General features: G+C 38.1%; 1 protein-coding gene across 3 annotated transcripts in view; it reads left to right on the top strand.

Annotated features, from left to right (window-relative positions):
• The window catches only part of PTDSS1 (phosphatidylserine synthase 1), a 32,204-nt gene extending 13,168 nt beyond the window's left edge, over window positions 1-19,036 (top strand). The window contains exons 6-13 of one of the 3 annotated variants that reach the window (XM_074815366.1): window positions 3,213-3,364; window positions 5,383-5,524; window positions 6,431-6,543; window positions 8,054-8,119; window positions 12,378-12,477; window positions 13,659-13,727; window positions 14,248-14,317; window positions 15,617-19,036. In XM_074815366.1, coding sequence (XP_074671467.1) covers window positions 3,213-3,364; window positions 5,383-5,524; window positions 6,431-6,543; window positions 8,054-8,119; window positions 12,378-12,477; window positions 13,659-13,727; window positions 14,248-14,317; window positions 15,617-15,726 — 822 coding nt within the window. In that variant the 3' untranslated portion in view covers window positions 15,727-19,036. Of the gene's footprint in view, window positions 1-3,212; window positions 3,365-5,382; window positions 5,525-6,430; window positions 6,544-8,053; window positions 8,120-12,377; window positions 12,478-13,658; window positions 13,728-14,247; window positions 14,318-15,613 lie in introns of all 3 variants that reach the window. The other 2 variants (XM_074815356.1, XM_074815373.1) reach the window with 2 other exon arrangements.
• The last annotated feature ends 1,916 nt before the right edge of the window (window positions 19,037-20,952 follow it).

The raw sequence follows: 20,952 nt of genomic DNA, 5'->3' as shown, positions 1-20,952 counted from the left end.
GACATTGACTAATATTTCCTGATTCAGAGCAATTGTTCTCCTTTTTCACCTTGCAGTATCTGTGATCTACTGTTGCAATCCCCTTACCCCAAATACAACAGTATTATGCGTTGTGTGTAGTCATGTTACTGTACAGTGAAATGGAGTTGAGGGATTCCCAAGGAGGGTGTGAGGACCCATGAGGAGAAGTCTGTATGGAATGGCAAGACACCATTTTGGTGTGTTATTTCCTGTTGTGAGGCCTGAGTGCAGAGCCCTTCTTTTGTTAAATTGTACCCTACAAGCCTAGTTTATTCATGTTCACTGACTTAAAAATGTGACTTTTTTTTTTTTCACTAGTTCTGGATCTAAGCTAGTTCACATGCAGTGTAGTCCCCTGCACCATGGTTTGGAGGGCCACTGACTTAGTTTTCTTTACCACAGTTCTCCCAAGCACATGCTGAAGTCATCTGACTGTTGGCACTTTCAAATCCTATTTTGGATAAAAAAAAATACAGATACTTGACTTGATTCAGTCAACTGCCTGTTACTTGGACTGTGGGTCCTTATTGTTAGATCTGTTTTAAGAATTCAAGCTGATTAATTGCTACTCTAAATATTTTCATCTGCATGTAACCTAGAGCTTGATTAGTAGAGTATGTGTCACCTAAAATCCAAGGATGTGTTTCCATAAAAATGGGTTTAATTTCATTATATTCTTTGATTGGACAATTCAGAGAAAAAAAGAAAAAAAAAATCCAATTTCTATCAGCTTTTGGGGCAGCATAGTCTAATCTGTCACACTTAAAATGTTAAATGTAGATGTCAACACCTGAATTTAGTCTTTAAAATTGTAGTTTTCTGTAGAGCTTGCCATCTTGTGAAAGCTTGGCTCATCTGACAAGGCATTTGTAATTCAGAAACACAGATAAGGATTTAGTTGTCGAAAAGTCAACTTCTGGGTTTTAAAATACTAGTGCCATGAGTTCCTTTTCAAAACATGTTTTTGTTCTGTGGCATTGAAGGATATGCAGTTTTCTAAGCTATTTTGAAACTGCTTAAGATTGGGATTTCACAAGTACCTGTCCACAAAAAACAACTTTGCTAGTTATTGTACTCATTTTTTTCCCTCTGGAAAAGAATAAATTTGGATTTGTTTCACACGCACTCTTATCATTCAGCTGATCATCACACAACCATCGTCTTCAATTTGAAACCACATGGGGTATCTAGTATTCCCTGTTGTTGAAAGGCAGATTATTGGAACGGACAATGTGTTGGGTAAGGTTCAACATATAGAGAGGTTATCACCACTCAAATGGATTTTTAATGAATTAGTTAATTCAGGAGAGTCATTAGAAACCTACAGAAGTTACAGGGGCAGTTACATAGGGATTTAGCTGTGCATCTCCTATTAGCATTAATGGATTTCAGCTGGCTCCCCATTCTGAAATGGGACACTTGGCTCATGCTCCATACTATCAGATTAAAGTTGGGATGCAGGTAGACCTCGGTCTCTCATTCTGAGAAAACAGCCAACACCTTAGAGATGGTCTGGCTAACACCTATGCTCTGGGTTTTGCTGCCTTATATGTAATTTCTGGTATCTTTGGCTGGATTATTGCAGATTTTGATTCATAGCCTAATGCCCCTTTCAGGTTAAATTAATTTAAAACATGAAAGGGAAACTGTAGCAGGATAATGAGGAACATGGTATAGTTTGGGTCCTGAAGAGAAATTAAAATTTTATTTTCTACAGTTTGAAATTCCCATAGCCTTGTCAAAGAAGAACAAGTTACTTTGATAGACTTTTGCAAGAGTTGTTCAAAGGAACTGTCATTGTCAATAAATAGACCAGTATTCATTCTTGCTGTATACAGAAATCATTCTTGTTCCTTTTTCCACATCTGATTTTTTCAATATTTTATTTATACATCTGTTAACAAAAGATACTGTATTACAAAATCATACCAATCTTCCACAGACACAGTGTATGTACATTAACTGACAAAAATTGTACTGTTTTTGTGGAGGTAAGAACATTCTTTAGTTTGCTATGTGTTTTGTTAAGCATCTTCTTGAGTATTGCAGAGGGACTGCTTAACACATGGCTGTCTTGATTTCCAGTCCACTGCTAACTTTTTCAGTTTATTTTGGGGGTTGCTGTGATTTTTTTTTTTTTTTTTTTCTTGTAGAATAGAGAATACAATTATTTTCTCTTAAAGGAGAATGAGAAGCTCTGAGTCCTCTTCTAGCTCTCAGTAAATTATGCTTATATCTTGCCTTAGCTTTCACTCTATCAAGAGTGTAAAGTCACCAAATGTATCTGTAAATATGTTTAATTGCCTTACGAATGCCTTATAGTGGTCTTCAGTTAAGTTGAGTATTCAGAAAGGAGCAGATTGGTTGAGAGGTAAATGATTTGTGGAAATTCCAGTTATGGAAATTAAGATTCCAGTGGATATCTTAAAGGCACTGAATATGTTTTGATATATCCAGATGGTGTCAGCTTTTCAGTCTGATGTTGGTTTGTTTCTGGCCTATTTTCCAGTATCTTCATCATATAAGTACCTTCATCATTAGTGCTTAGCAGAGACCAAGCAGGAAGGGAGAGTGGAATATCCTCTTAACTTCTTGAGTCATTCTGGATCAAATATAGCAGCAAAGCTTGAAGTGCCTGAAGTACTGGTGAACTCTTAATATTTTTAGTCACTAAACTTCCTAAAAATAGTAAATGAAAGAAGGAGTTTTGAAATAGAACAAGTCTGAAGTCCTGAGCTCCAACATGCTTTACTATTTACAGTTGTTACAAATACATCTGTTCTACTTACTGCATCTTGTTGTTTAGAAAACATACTTCTTAAAACTGTTTAGCAAAAATAAAGCAAAGATTCTCTTCAACTTATTTTTTTTAAAGCACAAGCCACCTTCTTTTCTCCAAGAAATGCAGTAGTTTTGCTTGTTTCATGCATTTCTATGAATGTTCTGTGTATCATCTTTGAGAGGCCAAGAGCTGCATAATATCGTTATATACAGCATAGCCCCAACAGGGAATGGTGAGAAGGAAACCTCTGATGTCTTGTGTGGTTCTGTCCAAGGCTTTCTGAAGTTAATGGAAGGATGCCCATCAAATTTCAGTGGTTGTGGCTCATTTTTTAATGTGTACTTAAAAAGTGAATTTATATCAGTTCTGTACTGTTCCTCACCCAGAATCTTTTTGCTGTATTCTGTAGCTCTTCTTCATGCACCTTCTGCCTAATTTTGCTGAATGCTGGTGGGATCAAGTCATTTTGGACATCCTGCTTTGTAACGGGGGTGGCATCTGGTTGGGCATGGTAGTTTGTCGTTTCTTGGAGATGAGGACCTATCACTGGGCAAGCTTCAAGTAGGTCTAAATTAAAGCTTGATAAACATTATGTTTGATGTTATAATATTGAATTCATTTCCTTGGGAGATAGACCTTCTTTGCATATGTAAAATGCGTGTGGTATAGAAATAGCATGCAATATGCGTGTGCTAACAATGCTGTAGATTTATTTTAAATGTTAAAAATCCATCTCATAGTAATGCTACTGTACAGCGTATATTTGTAGATATGATTTTATATATATAATTTTCCTTCGTAATCTAAGTTACAAGCATTGATGCCAAATGAAAATATAAAGTAATAAAGCTTTGCATTTTCAGTTTATTTTGTACAAGTAAAACTTTGAAGAAGGCAGTGAACAAAACAAATGGTAATTGTTTTCTCATTATGCAATGCTTTTAAACTAGTTTTAGGCTCACCTTGCTGAGGCGTTAGTGTGGCAATCTGTCAGCACTAGTTGTAATTGCAGAATAGGAATCAGGCTGATTGTACCTGTGCTGTGAATTGCCTTACCCCGTTGCTGACCCTCTAAAATAAATGGAGTAATTGCAAAATAAAGAACCCTTGGTTGTGTAAAAGGACATCAACTTGTGGCCTAGTAAGTGTCAGTTCCTAGCTGTCCAGGTATGGTTTCTTCCATTGTTATTTGCCCCTTTCCTGCCTTCTTCCCTGCCAGTTGCTGGCAAGCATGGTTATCTGCATGTTACCAATGGTATAGATGAAACAGGATCAAATACAATGAATTGACAAAGGATGTTGCCTTGAGAGATGGAAAACGAGCCCAAATTTTGACTTCCAAATTTATACCCTTGCATGAACTTCTGCATTGCTTTCTTTCCTCTTGCTCGGAGAACCATCCAGCCTTTAGTCTCAATTCAATTTTCCTGCATTTCAATTCAGGAGGAATAATAAGCATTATAGAGTTGATGGTCCCTCTGATTTTAGAGAGTTCACTGAAAGTTAAAACAGCAGAATATCTATGGCAGGACTAGTCTTTACTGTCCTTGTGGAATAATTTTTCCTCATGTTCTTTTAAATGCACAAGTAGATATTGTTGGATCTTTAATGTGAAGAGGAACTGCATAGAATGAGAAGCTTTTGATTATGCCCTTTTGTTTTCTTTTTTCAATGAATAAACACAGATCTTAAATATTAGAAGGTACCCCCTAACCTAAGATCCCACTAGCCTAAAAAACCACAAGTATCAGAAATGTCAAATCTGAATCTTCTTTTTTTGTCCAGAAGGGCTAGGGAAATAAGAGGGTGAAAACTGACTTCTAGCCCTGCTAGTCTTCCTTCAGAAAAGAAATCTCTGAGTTTTTCGTAGATTCCCTGTCCTTTGGATGCTGTTACTCATCTGAATTAATGTTATCAAGAGCAAGAACCAGTAACACATCTGTCAGATGAACCTCCATTCACATCCCCTTTCAAAAAGGAATTTAAAAGCCTTCTGGCTTTTAACAGTGCTATCACATCTCTCCAGAAGATTTGCGTGCATCCAATATCACATCTCTCCAGAAGATTCGCGTGCATCTAATATCAGAACAGCAGGGGTTGTGTGGGCTGGTAGTGCAGTATTTTCAAACCTGTGGAGCCAGCCCCATATACAATTAACGAATAATGAATCTGACAGATTCCTGAAGGATTGATGTCAGTGAGCTATAGAACAAGGAGTCTTTGGGAAAAGAGCAGTGGCAGCATAGCCTGGGAAGAAATACCCTCTAGATTTTCCAAGGGGGTTGCAGAATCACAATCCTTGTTTCTTTCCTTTGAGGAGAGAATGATAGATATGTTTTGTAGTTAGCTACTCACTGAGGATAGAGGAGAGTGGGCTTTCGTAGCAGAATGTACCCTGACTGAAATGCTTAATAATTATATTTCTTAATCCACCCTTGCCTGGTACACAGTTGTGTCTGTGAAGATTTCTGCTGTCCAGCGAAAAAGTGTGCTTGTTCTGAAACATCAGTAGCGTGGCTATTGCTTTTTTTTTAACTTGGATATTCCTTGTATTTACTCCAGCCGTTCTCCTTTTCTAGGGACATTCACACGACCACAGGGAAAATCAAAAGAGCTGTATTACAGTTCACCCCAGCCAGCTGGACCTATGTCCGCTGGTTTGACCCTAAGTCTTCATTTCAAAGAGTGGCTGGAATCTACCTTTTCATGATAATTTGGCAGGTAAGAAATAAATTCTGTGAAATCAAAGCTGCCATCAGCTCAGTTACTTATTGGCTGCGTTCAGCTAGAAGATACTCTAATGCAGTGTATGTCCATCATTGAAATACAGAGTTAAATGAATTGATAATACAGAATTGGTCAGGGCATTGTTCGGGGCGTTACGTGATAGTTCAGGAGTGTAATTACAGAATCTGCTGAAAAAAACAAATGTTACAGATTGCTGTACTGGCCATCAGATTACTCTTTGCAATTGATACAGTTTTAAAAACTGCTAGACAGTGGGGTTTTGGGTTGGGTTTTTTTGGTTTGGTTTTGTTTGGGATTTTTTCTTTCCCATTGACTATTGGATGGATCAGTGATACTCAGAATTCTGGCCTGGATCCAACAAGACTCCCTAGTATGTCCCAACTGCTTTGGTGCTTCATCATGCAAGCGCTAGAATGCTAGCAGACCTCACTAAAACCTTTTTTTTTTTTTTTTTTTAAAAAACCTGCTGAATTTAGTTTTTAAAAGAACTGAAAGTTGATATAATTTTTTTTTATGTGATCTCTTCTACTCCTCTACCAAATTTGCCTCAGTCATTCATACCTGATTTAGGATATGAAAGTTATCAGAAGACCTCTGCAGTGTGAATTACTGTCTGGTCCCTTAATGGGTTTCTGGAAAAGAGAGCAAATTTCTTCATAGAGGTGTTATAGGGGAGAATTCTTTATTTTACTAGCTTGTCCTAGAGCAGGAACCTTAGACTCTTTAAATCCTCGATTTAACCAGCAGGGCTCTAGGAGAGCATAAATAGCTTTCTTTCCATGTTTCAGTTTTCATATTAATCTTTGCATGTTTTCTGTAGTAACTCATTAAGAGTTATGTAAGTTGAACACTATCAACTAACTTTATGTTTTTTCCTAGCTGACTGAGTTGAACACATTCTTTTTGAAACATATCTTTGTGTTCCAAGCAAGCCACCCGTTAAGCTGGGGGAGAATTCTCTTCATAGGAATCATTACAGCACCAACTGTAAGGTAATTTTGTTGCCATGGGGTTTTTTCTTCAGTTTAAAGTAGCTTGACTTACAGGCACCTGAGAACTGTGTATAGTTTGTGAATAAGTACAGCACATTTCAAGAAATTTTTGCTTTTGCCACCATGAAAAGCAAAACAATCATCACTTTTCAATAAAGTGTATTTTCTGACAAGTAAACTAATAAGGTAAAATGTATATAAACATCTGTTTCTATAGGGATGCAGAACCAGTCTGTTCCATCTTCTGTTTGTATAGTATCTCCCTGTTTTGTGAGTTAGCTGCATATATTATTCTTGAGGACTGCATGTGAAAGTATCCAAGTTGATGAGTCAGGTGCTCAGAAGTGTAGACAAGGAAAAATAGAGCTGTTTTTCTGAGTTCCTTACTCTGTTTGTCTACAGTAAATGTTAGCCTGTTATAAAAAAAGATAGAGCATTACTATATTCTGAGTAACAGAACAGTATATATGTAGTGTTACCAGTTGTACAGAAACATTAATCTGCTTTTAATCATGCACGCTATTTCACATTGTTAGCAGAATCCCGTTAATTTTTTTTTTCTGTGACATAGCTGGAGGTAGACAGAATGCACACAGTTCTGAAGTTAGAGGCAGAGAATTTCCCATTCCCGTTCATGTGTAAAGCGATGTTACCTTGGACAGTTAAATGGCAGCCATGCATTGGTTTATTCCTAAAATACAGCTGTGAGTGTCTCAAGTTATGTGCAGTGATTTCACAGTGTTAGTTAAATCACCTTGATCATCCTATAAGCTCCTGTATAGGTGAGCTCTTAAGTATCTTTACGACACTCGCCAACCTGTGAAAGTCTTTATTCTTAAACAATACAAGGATTGTTGGATTAATAACACTTGTCTTCCCCATCTGTCAGTGGAAATCAGAAACTGAGAAAAGGAACTTTGGTTCCACTTCTTTGGAATTTCCCTCTCTAAACTCTTAAAATTTAGGAACATGAAGAACAGAGCAGAATGGTCTCCAGTAGTGAGAAATTCTACTCTGTTCTCAAGAGGAAACCATGCCAGTGGTTAGAGCCCTCACCCAGGGTATAGAATAGCCATGTTCAGTTTCTTTCAAGATTCAAACCCACATCTCTCAAGAAAATGCAATTGTTAATAAATTAAAGAAAAACTGGAAAAAGTGGGGGTTTCTGTAATTTTTTCAAAGCTGTTGCACTTTGCCTAAAAGAATTGGAGATTCAGCGGAGAGGCAGGAGACAAACATGTAGCTTTGTTAGCCTACTAGTTTGAGTACTTTCCTAGTCCTTGCTCTCAGGATTGTTTTCTGTGTTGTTTCAAGCTATTCAATCTATCTGATCATCTGTCCTACTAGAATTGAAACCGTCTGGTAGACATCCAGCATGATTGCATATGATTTTAACCATCAGCACTTCATTTTCTGTATGGATACATTTGTAACATAAAGTTGTTTTCTAAATGTAAATACTGTGGGGACTTTCAACTTCACAGAAAAATTTTCTTGTTTCCTTTCTCAGGCAATACTATGCGTACCTCACAGATACACAGTGCAAAAGGGTGGGAACGCAGTGCTGGGTGTTCGGGTAAGTGTTCTTGCTGCATTCTTGAAGCTCTTGGACAACTGTTGAGTATTAGTCCAGCATGGGAACAGGCTTGGCATGAAGCCAGTCCTTGTCTTTTGTTGTTTTTAGTATAAAGAACAGTATGGAGAGATTTTCTTTTTTTTTTTGCAAGTTCAGAGGAAAGGAAAATTCTGGATTTGGAGGTAGAACATGGGAAGTGATGGAATGAGTAAGGAGAAGAACAGAAGGAAGATCTAGAAACTGTTGGATAAAGCTAGGCTCGTTTAAGTTAGCATTGGCCTTGCTGCCCATGTTCTCAGTCAGGTGAAAAGGATAAAGCTTTTGCCTCTACCACTTGCCTGTCATCGGAGCAATGTTTACCTGGCCATCAAGGTGGGCATTGCTTCTCTTAGCGGAATCACAACAGAAGACAGTGAAACAAACCATGGTTATCAACTATTTCTATTCTGTTCTCAAAGAGGGAAAGGAATAATACTATGAACGATGGTTACCTTGGCTACAATCACTTTCAACATGTCTCTTGGAGGAGACCTTTAAATGAAGAGTTTGCATGATTGCTTCTGGTGAGAACTCCTTTTCTGCATGGCTTGACTAAAATATACTGCTCTGGAAATCTGAAGCATATATATTGTAGCGTTGTAAAAGCTTCTTATAAGCAAGCAGTGGAATAGTGTCCCTTTTGACTATGACTTGAAAGATTACCAATGGGAAAACATAAAAGATCCTAAATCACGTCTTAAAGAAAAAAGAAGTAGTATTTTAAGGAACTGTTCAAGAATCTAATTTCTGATGCAAGTGATTTTAAATTAAAACAGCTATTTCATTCTCTTTGTCAAGATTAGTGTATGTCTTATTTCCAGAATTGTCTGAACCATTTTTGTGTTTAATAGAAGAATCTATTACTGTTTTAAATTGGAATAGGATTTCAATGAGCCATAAAATACTCAAATCTAATTTAGAGGCAGTGCTTTGGCAAACTTATCTTACCTTTACTGTTAGTCTTAGGGATGTTGCAGAGTTTTAGGAACAGTGCTGGGCTGGAAGACATGTTTTCAGATGCACTGCACCACCATAAAGAATGCCCCTTTCTCAACATTTGAGATGAGACCAGAGCATGCTGCAATGTAATTGAAGGAATTTCTACTCTTGTTTTAAATGTACCCTGAAGAACATGACACATATCTCCTTGGGTTTGGCTGGGCTTAAATATTCACTTCTTCAACTGGCTTAGCACCTTCATGGATGGATCTATTACTGTCTTCAACATCCAATGGACATGCAAAAGTTATTAACTCTGTTCTTGTATAGTTTAACTGGTGCTGAGTAGGAGTTAATAATATTTTCTATAAGCCTAAACTTCCTTACTTAGGGAGGATCCCCCTCCTTGAAACATGCATTAGAATTCCTAAAGAGAGCCTGTAATGCACACAGTCCTTAAAAGGGATTTTTTTTTTTTAATGATCGTGGCAGAGTAACATGTCTTTGTCACTGGTATGGATGGTGCTTTACTACTGAAGATAACTAATCACACAGTTAATATGACTACTTAATTTACAGTTAGAATCAAATAACCTTGTGCTGTTTGTACATAAACCATTTAGTAGTTACAGGTCAAGAGTATTAATATTTTGGAGTTATGCATTTGAATACAGACATGTTACTGAAATCTGTATTTAAATGATTAGGAATTGAGGTGTTTATATGAAAAAGGAAATGTTCTCAACTATAGATGGTAATTTTAGAGTCTTATAGAAGACACATTTTAAACAATTCTATAATTTTGGGGGAAGAATTTTCAGGTTCTGCATTATGAATAAAGGAAGATGAACTTGTTTCATCCAAGAGAAAGAATGTAAACATATTCTTCTGCAATATGAAGGGAAATATGATGCTGAATGTTTGCCTTCTGACTCTGAAAAATTGTGAAGGATTACAGAAACCATTATCCTTGTTCAGAGCTCTCACTGAGCACATTAATGTCATATGTGTCAATAAATAGTTGCCCAAATATCTCTTTACTATCGCATAACAATAACTGCAACAGAATATTCATCTACAGTCTGCGCTAATTGTGGGAGATGTGTAAGTATTCTTGATACTGCTTTCTTCTGCTAGAAAAAACAGAGCAACACTAGGAGTTCCTGTTGTTGGAAAAGCAGCACTGTTCTCGTAATTTACTGTCCAGAATATAATTTCTGAAGCAATTAAAAGCAAGTATATACAATAATCATATCTGTGGTGATCAAGACACACTTCTAAAGGCACTAATTGAATTTGTAACAGCCTAACCATGGGAATAATTAAAATGAGCGCCTTGTATTAGTATGAAACTGTGTTCTTTGCGACAGGATGTATACTGTAGCATCACTCTCAATAGATGGACCGTAAGTGATGCAAGGCATGAACAAGGCCAGTGCAACAGCTCTGTTGGAAATTGCATAATTTTTTATTAAGATGAAGCCTTTCAAAAAGGAGTATCTGGTAGGATGTTACAAGACCATTTTGATTGAATAAAAATGTAGTGTCTTTAGTTCTATGGAGTATTCTCATCACCCTTCAGTAGGACACTAACACCTTTCTCTGTTAGCATTCTTCTGTCTCTTGATTTACCACTTCTTTAACTGTAATAGCTGTCCTGTTGTATAATGCACTTAACCTGAGCATTCTTGACAAAAATAATGGAAAGAATGTATAAATGCTGCACAAACAGCTGTATTAGTTTTTGAGTCCCTGTTGAAAATAGCCTATTGTTTTGTTTTACCTTTGAGTATATCATACCCTCATATGTTTGTTTCCTGATGGTCATCTTTCTGTTCCTACTGCTGTAGTTCAGTTTAACTATTTTTTAATTTTCAGCTGGATCAGTAAGAATAATATAAAACCAAGAAAGAGAAGTAGTTGGTGACCCAACAGAGTTAACACTGCTCTCAAGTTTTTACTAACATGCACCTCATGAATTTGCAGTATTGGTCAATTAGGTGTTAATTCCACAGTTTTGGCCCTGCTCATCATGCTGCAAATCACATCAGATGGTACAGAGAAAGCTTTAATTTATTATTTGCACCAGGACCATCTCTGCAATACCAGTGGTTAAGTCACACACATCTATCCTTCCTCTTTCATGGAGGGAGCTGGGTCCTGTCTGCCAGGCAGCAGAGCTGGTTTTGGCAGCTCCCTGGCTGTGGGGAATGCTGGTAGGGAATGTGTCCTGCAGTGTCAAGCCTAGAAGACCAGAACACTTGACCTGATGTTAAGTGTGCCTGCACTTTGAGGAGGAGTCTTCATGCATGTGCTCATATGTACAACCTCAGAGTCACTACTGAACAAGTTAAGCATTGAACTTTTATAAATTTAATAGTTTTCTTCATTATTTACTTCAGCTTGAGAAGAGTCAATTTTCTATGCTTTTGTTGCATCAGTAACATTTCTACACTTGTATTCGTTAAAAATATGTAATTTTGTGTCCAGGACCAATACAAACTAAATATATTTCCGTGGCAGCTGGTGGAAGCTTTGGATTCATAAACCCTTGTTTCACACCAGGTGGTGGACAAGCCTCCATAGCTTTGAGCCTGAAAAGGTGTAAACATCTGGTAACTGGAAGAGAGCTGGAGATACTTGTTTTGATTCTTATAATGCCAGAGAGGAAAGTAAATACTGCAACTTTTCCTCTCACATTTCTCCTGAAATCCTCTGATACTGTAATGTGGACCTGAGTTTACAAGTAAACCTGAGCAAATGCTTGGATTCTCAGAGAATTTGAAATGCTGTTTCATGTTAATTCTCTCATTGAAATGCATCTGAAGCAAGCAAAGAAGCCTATTTAGAATTGTAGTAAATTTACATCCAGTAGAGAAATACCCAAAGCTCAGTTCTAGTTCACCCAACTGAGAGTCTGTTGGTTGTTCAGCATGGAAAAGAAATTATATCTGATGAGGGCGGAAGCACAGTGGTGGATATAAAAAGAAATTATCTGCTATTGGCACACACTCCTGCTTGTTCCCTGGGCAAATAAAGGCTTGTAGAATTGTGAACTGCTGGTCAATCACTTTTTGTATGCTGTTTATGCAGAAGAAAAGTATAGGAAGAAATATAAATTTCTCAAAGAATTTCAGTTAATGGTGGTGTTGGGGATGTATGTGCTGACTAGCGTAGGGCTTGTTTAGAGCTGACAGTCTGGGATCTGTGTTGTGAACATGGGAGTTAAATCCTTAGTGTTTGTAACCACTTTCCCCCCCTCTCTTTCATTTACCCACAGGGTTATTGCTTTCCTTGAAGCTATTGTGTGCATAAAGTTTGGACAGGATCTCTTTTCCAAAACACAAATACTGTATGTTGTGTTTTGGCTTCTCTGTGTGGTAAGTGAAAGATTTCTCATGTGAAACATAAAGCATGGCAAAAGCATTGAGAGCATCTAAATAGCTTCCTCTCTGGAACATTGGCAGCAGGGGATCGTTGTGGGGGAATGCTGGTAAAGAGCTTTGTGCACGTCCTAGGAAAAGCAAATGCTAGGTTGTTTAGGACACACTTTGAAGGGACTAGAGTAACTTTTTTTTCTTATTCCTTGACATAGCAGAATATAGCCACTTTACCAAGTGCTTAACAATGAAACAAACGCTAGTTATAGGGTGCGCTATCGCTATGGGAGAAAATGGCAGTTCAATTGAGACCAAATTTGGTGGCGCTTGCTATAGCGCCCACTAAAAGGAACAGGAGTTAATGAATAGCATTAATAAGTAATGCATGTTGTTTCACACTGAAGTCTGACAACTACATAGACAACCCTGCTTTATCAGGCAAATCCTTCTCGCTCAGCCTGCAACTTTCTGTACTTCAGTGTGATTACTGCAAATGCAGCATGAAATGCCCATTTTATAACAGTAAATGGATGTTTGTCTTGCCAGACTTGTAACTCCGATGCCAAACACATTTTTAATGGTCAGTGAAAAATAAGGCATTTATAATAGGCTGACAGATATATACTTTGCTCTTCTAGCTGTGAAAACAATTTGAACAGGTGATAGGGAGACAGAATTTATTCTCTTATTTAGCATGATGATTTTATTCCTGAAACTTCAGAGGAGAAAAGTATTGAATTGCTTCCTGGATCAGAGCACCACAAAACCAAACACGTGACCCAGCCTGAAGCATGGGTCAGGGAGAAGGAGAATTTGTTTTTTCTCCTGGGCTGGTTGTTCCTGATAACACACCTACAAGTGCCTACCAACTGCCTTTGTACGATGACTGTACAGGGTGAGGACAAAAATGATACTGACTGTATCCTGCATGTGTATGGGCAATCTGTATGTATTCTCATGCTCCCATTGAGAATTGGTCTGCATGCCCCATGGTGGCAGAATGTATGTGTACCTTGAAGTTGAAGCACGAGTCTCACTCATCCTGACAAAAGATGCAGAGAGAAACAGAGCATGAAAGTCTCTGAATGCGGAATCTCCAGGGACTCTGAGATCTTGAACCAGCAAGGAATTTGGAAAACATTTTATGGATTATTTTTTCTTTCTTCTCCTCCATTGTTTAGGCCTTTACAACTTTCCTGTGTTTATATGTTATGGTTTGGTATGCAGAATACTACGGCCACCGAGAAAAGGTACTTTATTAGGAAGCCTGTTTTTGTTTTATACCAGAGTTAAAACTGCAGTGCTTCTAGATATTAGAATTCTTTACCAGAGCTAGTATAAATGGTGCTGAGGGGGGATGGTCCGGAGTCTAACTGAAGTCAATAGAAAGAGCTCTGAATTCAGTGGGCCTTGGACAGATCCCAAATTACACTGTGGTTTCTAAAGAATGCTGTCCTCTTAGTTACTCAAAATGAAGCTGTAATTTTAGCAAAGCATTCAGGGATGAATGGTTAGCTAATGTTCCCATTATACAGGTGGAATGCTAGGGGAATATTAAGAATACTTGGTTACACAACAGATCACGTGTCAAGGGGTGAGTTCTTATTGTATCATCTATATTGTGCCTTCTAACTAAGAAGGGAAAAGTCCTAAGTACTGGCTGAATGTTTTATGAGGATTTCTGCCACAGTTTACAAGTCCAATTGCAAACAGAAGTGCTGATCACAAGAACCAGCATACCAATGACATGTGTCCTTCTTGTTTTTGCAGACCTTATCAGAAAGTGAAGACAGCCCATACAGTCCAGATGCTTCCTGGCTTCATTCTAAATTCAGTAGAGGTATTGACACTTTTGCACCTATATTCTTGAAGTGGTAGCATTAAGGCTTAGCACTAGGAAGTGGGACTTGAGAAACTTACCTTGCAGACAACTGGACTTATTTAAACATCCCTGCAGGAGCTATACAGATAAATCATCTGCAAAGCTATTTGGCTTTTCTGTCTTTTTTCTTCTAACTCTTGGAAATGTGTTTATTTTTTAATGAAGCAACTGATTTTTTTTCTGCCTCTATTCCAGACTATTCTTGTAGGTTAAGGGCATAATGCATAGCGTAACTGTTGTGGACAGGTTTTCTCTCTGAACATGACATGTTTGATTTGGAACAGATGAATGTGAATTGTGCTTTTATTCCTGCTTGATAAGTAAGAGTCAAGAATGTGCCCTGGAGCTTTTGTTCTTACTGACATTTCCCTAGTCAATGTAGTGCTGATGGTCATGAACAGCTTTCTCTGTGCTAAGCAAAGTCAGCCTCTACCTGACTTCTTTTCCCTACACTAGAGGTCAGTTAAATTACCTGCCTCCTTTGTTAACTCTTCAGTGTGGTCTTGCTTATTGAACAAATAATTGACATTCACACCTGGAAGTTACCTCTTTCAGAGTTTATGTTCCAGGTGTTTGTATCATTAAAAATATTTCTTATTTATCATATGCTTGAAAAGCACCAACAGCAGACCTTCTTTATATTTCATACATTATTTTTCTGGATGCTGCTACTAGTTTATTCTCAGTTTAGTAAATTTGTGGATTTTTATATTTTGGAGAAACATTGCTTGCACTCAAAATGTTTTCCCCATTTATATATGCGGGATAAATCTGGCCAAGCAAATCTTTCTCTGACTTTCTGTTACTTCACTGATTACAACCTTCAGCCTCTTTCATGTTTTGCGCTTGAATTCTTGTTTCAGTCCGCATTGTCTCCCTCTGCTTTCTCAGAGTCAAACATTGTCTGTCATATGGAAGACTGAAAACAAGGATCTGTTACCTTGCTTCATAGTTCTTACCTGCCAGTAATAAAAATGTGGAGGTTTAATTATTGGTGGCATTTAAAATGGAGGATGTCTCACCACTATATTCTGCTATAGCAAACTTCTGAATTTTTTTGGAGGAGGAAGAATTTTGCAGAAGTCTTTAAAGAATTACTTTAAAAAAAAAAATAGGCCACTAGATGGAGTATGAGTATCAACCAGTTTGTATTAGCCTGAAATAATATATACTGTAAACACTGTAGCTCTAGAAAGCCTTAGTGTCTTTTAGACAAGAGCTTGCCAATGTCAAATATATATATTTATTTCTCAGCAGGTGCTGAAAATAGTCCACCAAAACATTCAGTCAATAGTGAAAGCCATTCATCTAGAAGGAGGAATCGGCACTCCAAATCAAAAGTAACGAATGGAATTGGCAAGAAATAAGAATGATCTCTGAAGATACCCTACAGTATGACCAGAGGTGACAAAGAAAATCAGACCTGGCTCTGAAATTCCAAATGGAAGATTGATTTTTAAATTTAAAAGTTAAAAAAAGAGGTGTTGAAGAAAAAGATGATCAAGATGGAGGCACCAGTGTAGTGCAAATCATAGCCTGCTGACACTTGCCATTCACTGATTTAAATCTAGTTTCTTCAGCATGTGGCATTAAAAACTAATGAAGAGTATGCTGGAAAGAAAAGTAATTTTGTCATAGCAGGTACACCCTGTTTTGTGTTCAGGTGTTGCAAGTGCATTTTTAGTATCTTAGTTGAGGACTTAAAGCTTAGTAAGCTGATAATCAGTTGGCATAGTTGATTGGATTTTTTTGTTTTGTCTTACTGTGGTTTTGTTTTCTAGAAGAGTATGTAATCCTTTGACTAAAAGCAACTTGGTCCTTCCTTCTTAGTCTCACAACTAAATTTCCTATACAACAGTTAGTAAGTATTTAAAATTTCCATACTTGTATCCATCTGCTTGCTTTTATGTAAAGGCTCTTTAGACCTGGTGACAGGGTTTTCCCAGTGAAGAAATGGGTCCAGGTTTCTTGTAAAGGATGTGAAATTGATCTTCAAACACTTTTTTTTTTTGTTCTGCATTGTCCTTCTGCCTAACTGTTACACATTTGATTTCTTTTAAGTTTTTAAAATACTTATATAAAAACCTGCTGCAAAGTAGAGGGCCATGCCTCCTGCCCTCGGAGACAGATGTCATGTCATTTAATTGTTTTTCCTCCTTTACTGCAGTATTTTGCATCTTCAAGTGCAAATATGTCACTTTTTCAGCTGTGTCACATTGTGTACAATGTTTCTTCCCACTTGCCTCTAATTTGCCTCTGCCTCAGCTGGAACTAGAAATCCCAATGTCTTCAGACTGATACCAGAAACTGCTTTGAAGGCTCTGATGCCCTACTAAGCCTGGTGATAAGGCAGTTTATTTTTCTGAAGTGGAGTTGCTTACTAGTTATTATTTGTGAAGGCTTGCTGTAGTCTCTGATGTCTGAGAGGCAGTATGATATTACTGTGACATACCCCACTGCTTTGGTATTTGCTATCATGCACAGATACCTAACAGCAAAGTCATTCTTTCTTGCAGGTTTTTTTGTGTGTTTTTTTGTTTGTTTGTTTCAGTTTTTTTTGATGTATTAATTCTGACATCTAGCAAAGTGGATAATTCTCCAGCAGTGAATGTAATGACTTAGTCAAGAGGTAAACAATCAAGAGCAATCAGTTCCTGTATTAAGTTATCAAAATGGTTTTGTGCCAATTAGATTTTGGGATTTATGGGGTTCAGAGGGGTAGATAGTTTAAGCAAGGGTAAGTAATACCCATTAGTCACTTAGTCTTCATAAGAAAATGGGATTTCCTTTTCCTTTGAATAACGTTACTGTGATTTGCCGCAGGCTAAGTACTAAAAAAAATGCAGCAGAGACTTTATACAAGTGTATGATACTGTAAATAGAAAAAAGTATCCTGTGTAAGCCATTAATTCCTATGTGCCACAGATTATCAATGTTTCAATGCACTTAAGTGTTGCTGCTGAACTCCTCAGAGGCCCTTCATTTCCCACTCCCCTTTTCAATCAAAGAAAGTGTACAACTTGGGAAGTAACATAGTAGAAGCTGCTATATCATCATTGCTACAGTGACATTAAATGTTACATGAGAAAAAAATGTTAGGAAGACTTTCAGGCTTTGCTAGGACTACTTGGGTTTTGTTCATACTGTAGCAATTCCAAGTATTGCCACCTTATTCGTGATGTACTACATATTGATGAATGTATTTGTAGATTTTTTTGGATACTAAGACTTGTTACTTTTTTATTTTCTTGGTTAATAGCTCAGTCTGTGTAAGACTGAAGAATGGCATTGTAAATTTTCTATTGATTCAATACCAAAGCAAGAGATTGGAAGTCTAATGGTTTAGATATTTTAAGTACTGTGGTTTTCAAAGGTGAGAGCCTGTTTTGTACTTGCAAGGTATATACACACCAACTGTGTATACACAGCTTACATGTGTAAGCAGACATTGAAGTACAATATCTATTTGCCTGTGGGGACAAGCACATGTTTTGTAAATGCAGACCCGGTGCTCACACTGCTGAACTGCACCCTAAAAATATTGGAAAGGCAACTATGAAGTGTCATCTTTTTGGAAGATGACTTCTGTATACTATTACAACAGCTTGGCCTTGAAGAAATGTTGTTTGACAACACCTTTAAAGGTATTTCCCATAAAGTCTTTTTACTTTAATTTTTTGTGTTTGGTTGGGGTTTGTTTGTTGTGTTGTTTCTTCGGTGTGGTTTTTTTTTTTTTCTTTTTTACTACTTTAAAAGAGGGATGGCTACGGAGAGGGGAAACTTAAGTAAACTATTCAAGTGCTGCTTGGAAAATGGCACTTCGTGTCCTCTGTCAGCAGCTCTGGCTGGAATTCACATGTGTTCTCACAAGTCCTCCACTGACCAACAACTCTATTTTCAGCCCCATCATTTTGGATGTGAGCTTTGCACTGGCAGGCATTGGAAAGGTGCTTTTGATCACTGCTGTAAAATTAGTGATCTCAATTTTATAATTTCCTGCGCTATTGCTGAATTCTGTATGTGTGTAACACCTACAATGACAAATCACGGAGCTGTTTAGTACAAGCATCCATGTATGAATTCTGCTGCTTGAACAGTATTTTGTAACAGTCACGGATGCACTGTCCTGTTTTTAACTACTTGTTCCATCACAGCTTCTCATTCCTACTTTCCTGCTTCTGATGTTCTTTCCTTTCTCTGTCCTCTAGTGATCTCCCCTGCTGCTATGGAGAGATCTGAATTGGCCCTCCAGAGGCTGTCCATCAGTGATGTCAGTCATTGAAGGGAGGCTAATTTGGGGCAGCATGGTGTAAGCAGAGGGTAGTGGCAAGAACTTTAAGTAGTGGATTAAACAAAAATGGAAAGTTTTAAAATGCAGGTATACAGTGAATGAGAGCTAGTCTTGAGTACTGGATTCCAGTATTAAAGTTGCTGCATAGATCATACACCGCATCTAATTAAATATTTGGAGTGTGATTTCAACGAATGCTTTTGTTACTCTTCTGTGAAGATCATCATTTGATGTTCCAGCTGTTAAAACTTTAATATTTTTTACTTTGTTATCACAAGAGGACACAGATGTCACCATGTGTTTAATAGTTTTTGAATAGAGTTGCTCTGTATTGACTGCAAAGTATTGTATTTTGCAATAACTCATTAAATCAACCCATGTCACCAGTATGTGTGTTTGTCTGTACCTGCAAGGCATAGGAAATGATTACATACTGCCTTTAGAGACTATTACATTTTATTCTATGTAATTGCATGCTGACAAATGCAGTGGTTCCTGAGCAGCCTACAGTGCACACTAAGGTTTTGCTGTAACTTATTTCGGAGTAGCAGATCTGATAATATGAACAGTTATATTATGCTTTCTGAAGTTTCTCTAGTATATGGGATAAATCTTGTCTTAGTTATTCTTTTTGGACTTGTTTTACTATTGGATGGGAGAGCTGAGTGGCAAGATGGTCTCATGACAGCCCTTCAAAGAAGAAATGAGACTTCCTGTAGAAGAACTGCAAGGCAGGCTATCAGCAAGTAAGCTTCTGCCAGTATAAATGTGTCATTGAGTATCAGAATCTCTTTGCTTTGGCTTCCACTGCTGCCATAGTTTTCACAACAGCAGTTTCCAGTTGTTTTTGTACCTAAAACCTATTGTGAGCTGTTGATTGCTCCTCTGCTGTTGGCAGTAGCCTGGTGTCTAGTGCGTAAGGAAGCATGGCTTTTCTTTTTTCCTCAGTTCCTTCTTTCTACAGACATTGAACACTGGGACTTTCTGCCTTGCTGAGAAGGGTTTTTCTTCATCATGACTTACCTTTTTGAATACTGATTTGTAGAGAGCCCATAAATTCTGAGGTTATAGTAAAATTTGGAATAGCCATACTTAAGCTTGTTCATCCTCTGGGAAGAACAGTTAAGAGGCAGGTGTTCAGTTCGTAAATCTCTTCTGAAGGGTGAGAAAGTACCTGGTTAAACAATTTGTAAGAGCCACCTCTCTCACAGGACACTGTTTACCACATCGGAGGAGGCTTTTTTATGCTTCATTCTGATAAATTAAAGCATTAAAAAAACCTGAAGCATTGGAAGAAACTTCCTTTACGAAGCAACACTTGAAAAATGTACTCCTTCGTAAACATGGGCCTCCACTACTTTTGACGAATCACTCTTTATTTTGTGTCTTGGTAGTTGCTGTTGTGAGTGGAGCTGTAATCAGTAGTGTCAGGGTCAAGTGAGCCAGACAGCTTCATTTCTGGTCAGTTGTCCTGTGGCACAACTTGCACGGTCTTTTGATTTGGCACAGGCTGGAAGCTAGAGCCAGAAGCTGGCAGGGTACTGATTGAAACAGGCGTTGGTGCCCGTGCCTGCTCCCATGTCTGGGTGTTCGTGTTCAGTTACTTCCTGTTAACATGCCCGTAGGCCTAGGCCCTACTCTCCTGTGTCACTGTTTTCCCACTTGTATTTCTCCATCTGGCCATGCTGGAGCACTGTAAGGACTACACGATGGGGCACTGGGGTTTAACCAGAGGTTTCTGAACTGATTTTAAGCCTCATATGCTCAAAATACCTCCTGCAGCACTCTGTCTCCCCCTCCCTTCAGGTCTGCTCTGCCATCTTGACTACCCATTGCCACCCCACTTAGTTTTATTCTCTGGAGCCTGGCAGGGACTGGTCCTACTTCAACAAATTAAGGTGCATTTTCACAATTGGATGGAAATGTGTTTTGGACAAACACACACCCCATATGACTTACTTTGCTTTTGCTTTTTGCATGGCTGATCAGGAATTGAGAACATAGGTTGTTATTCAAAGAAAGTGGGACTAGAAAGCCACAAGTTCTTCATACTCTGGGCTGAAAGCACAAGGTCAACCAGACTGCCAGCTTATGCCCAACAAGATGCACAGTCTCTTATCTGTATGTCTCCTCACTCATCTGCCAGTGCTGTGCCTGTGGCTGCCGGTGTGCCTCAGGTCCCTTCCCCCTGAGCTGGTTTCATGTGTACCAGCCCCCTTCAATCTCTGCCTGTTCCCAGCTCTTTTTGGAGTTAGTGATACATCTTTCTCATTTCTCAGCACATCTGGGCCCAGGAGTGCTT

The sequence above is a fragment of the Strix aluco genome, chromosome 1, assembly GCF_031877795.1.
Source record: "Strix aluco isolate bStrAlu1 chromosome 1, bStrAlu1.hap1, whole genome shotgun sequence".
NCBI lineage: Eukaryota > Metazoa > Chordata > Aves > Strigiformes > Strigidae > Strix > Strix aluco.
Note: the sequence above shows the minus strand (reverse complement) of the source record. Positions and strands in the feature narration are given on the sequence as shown.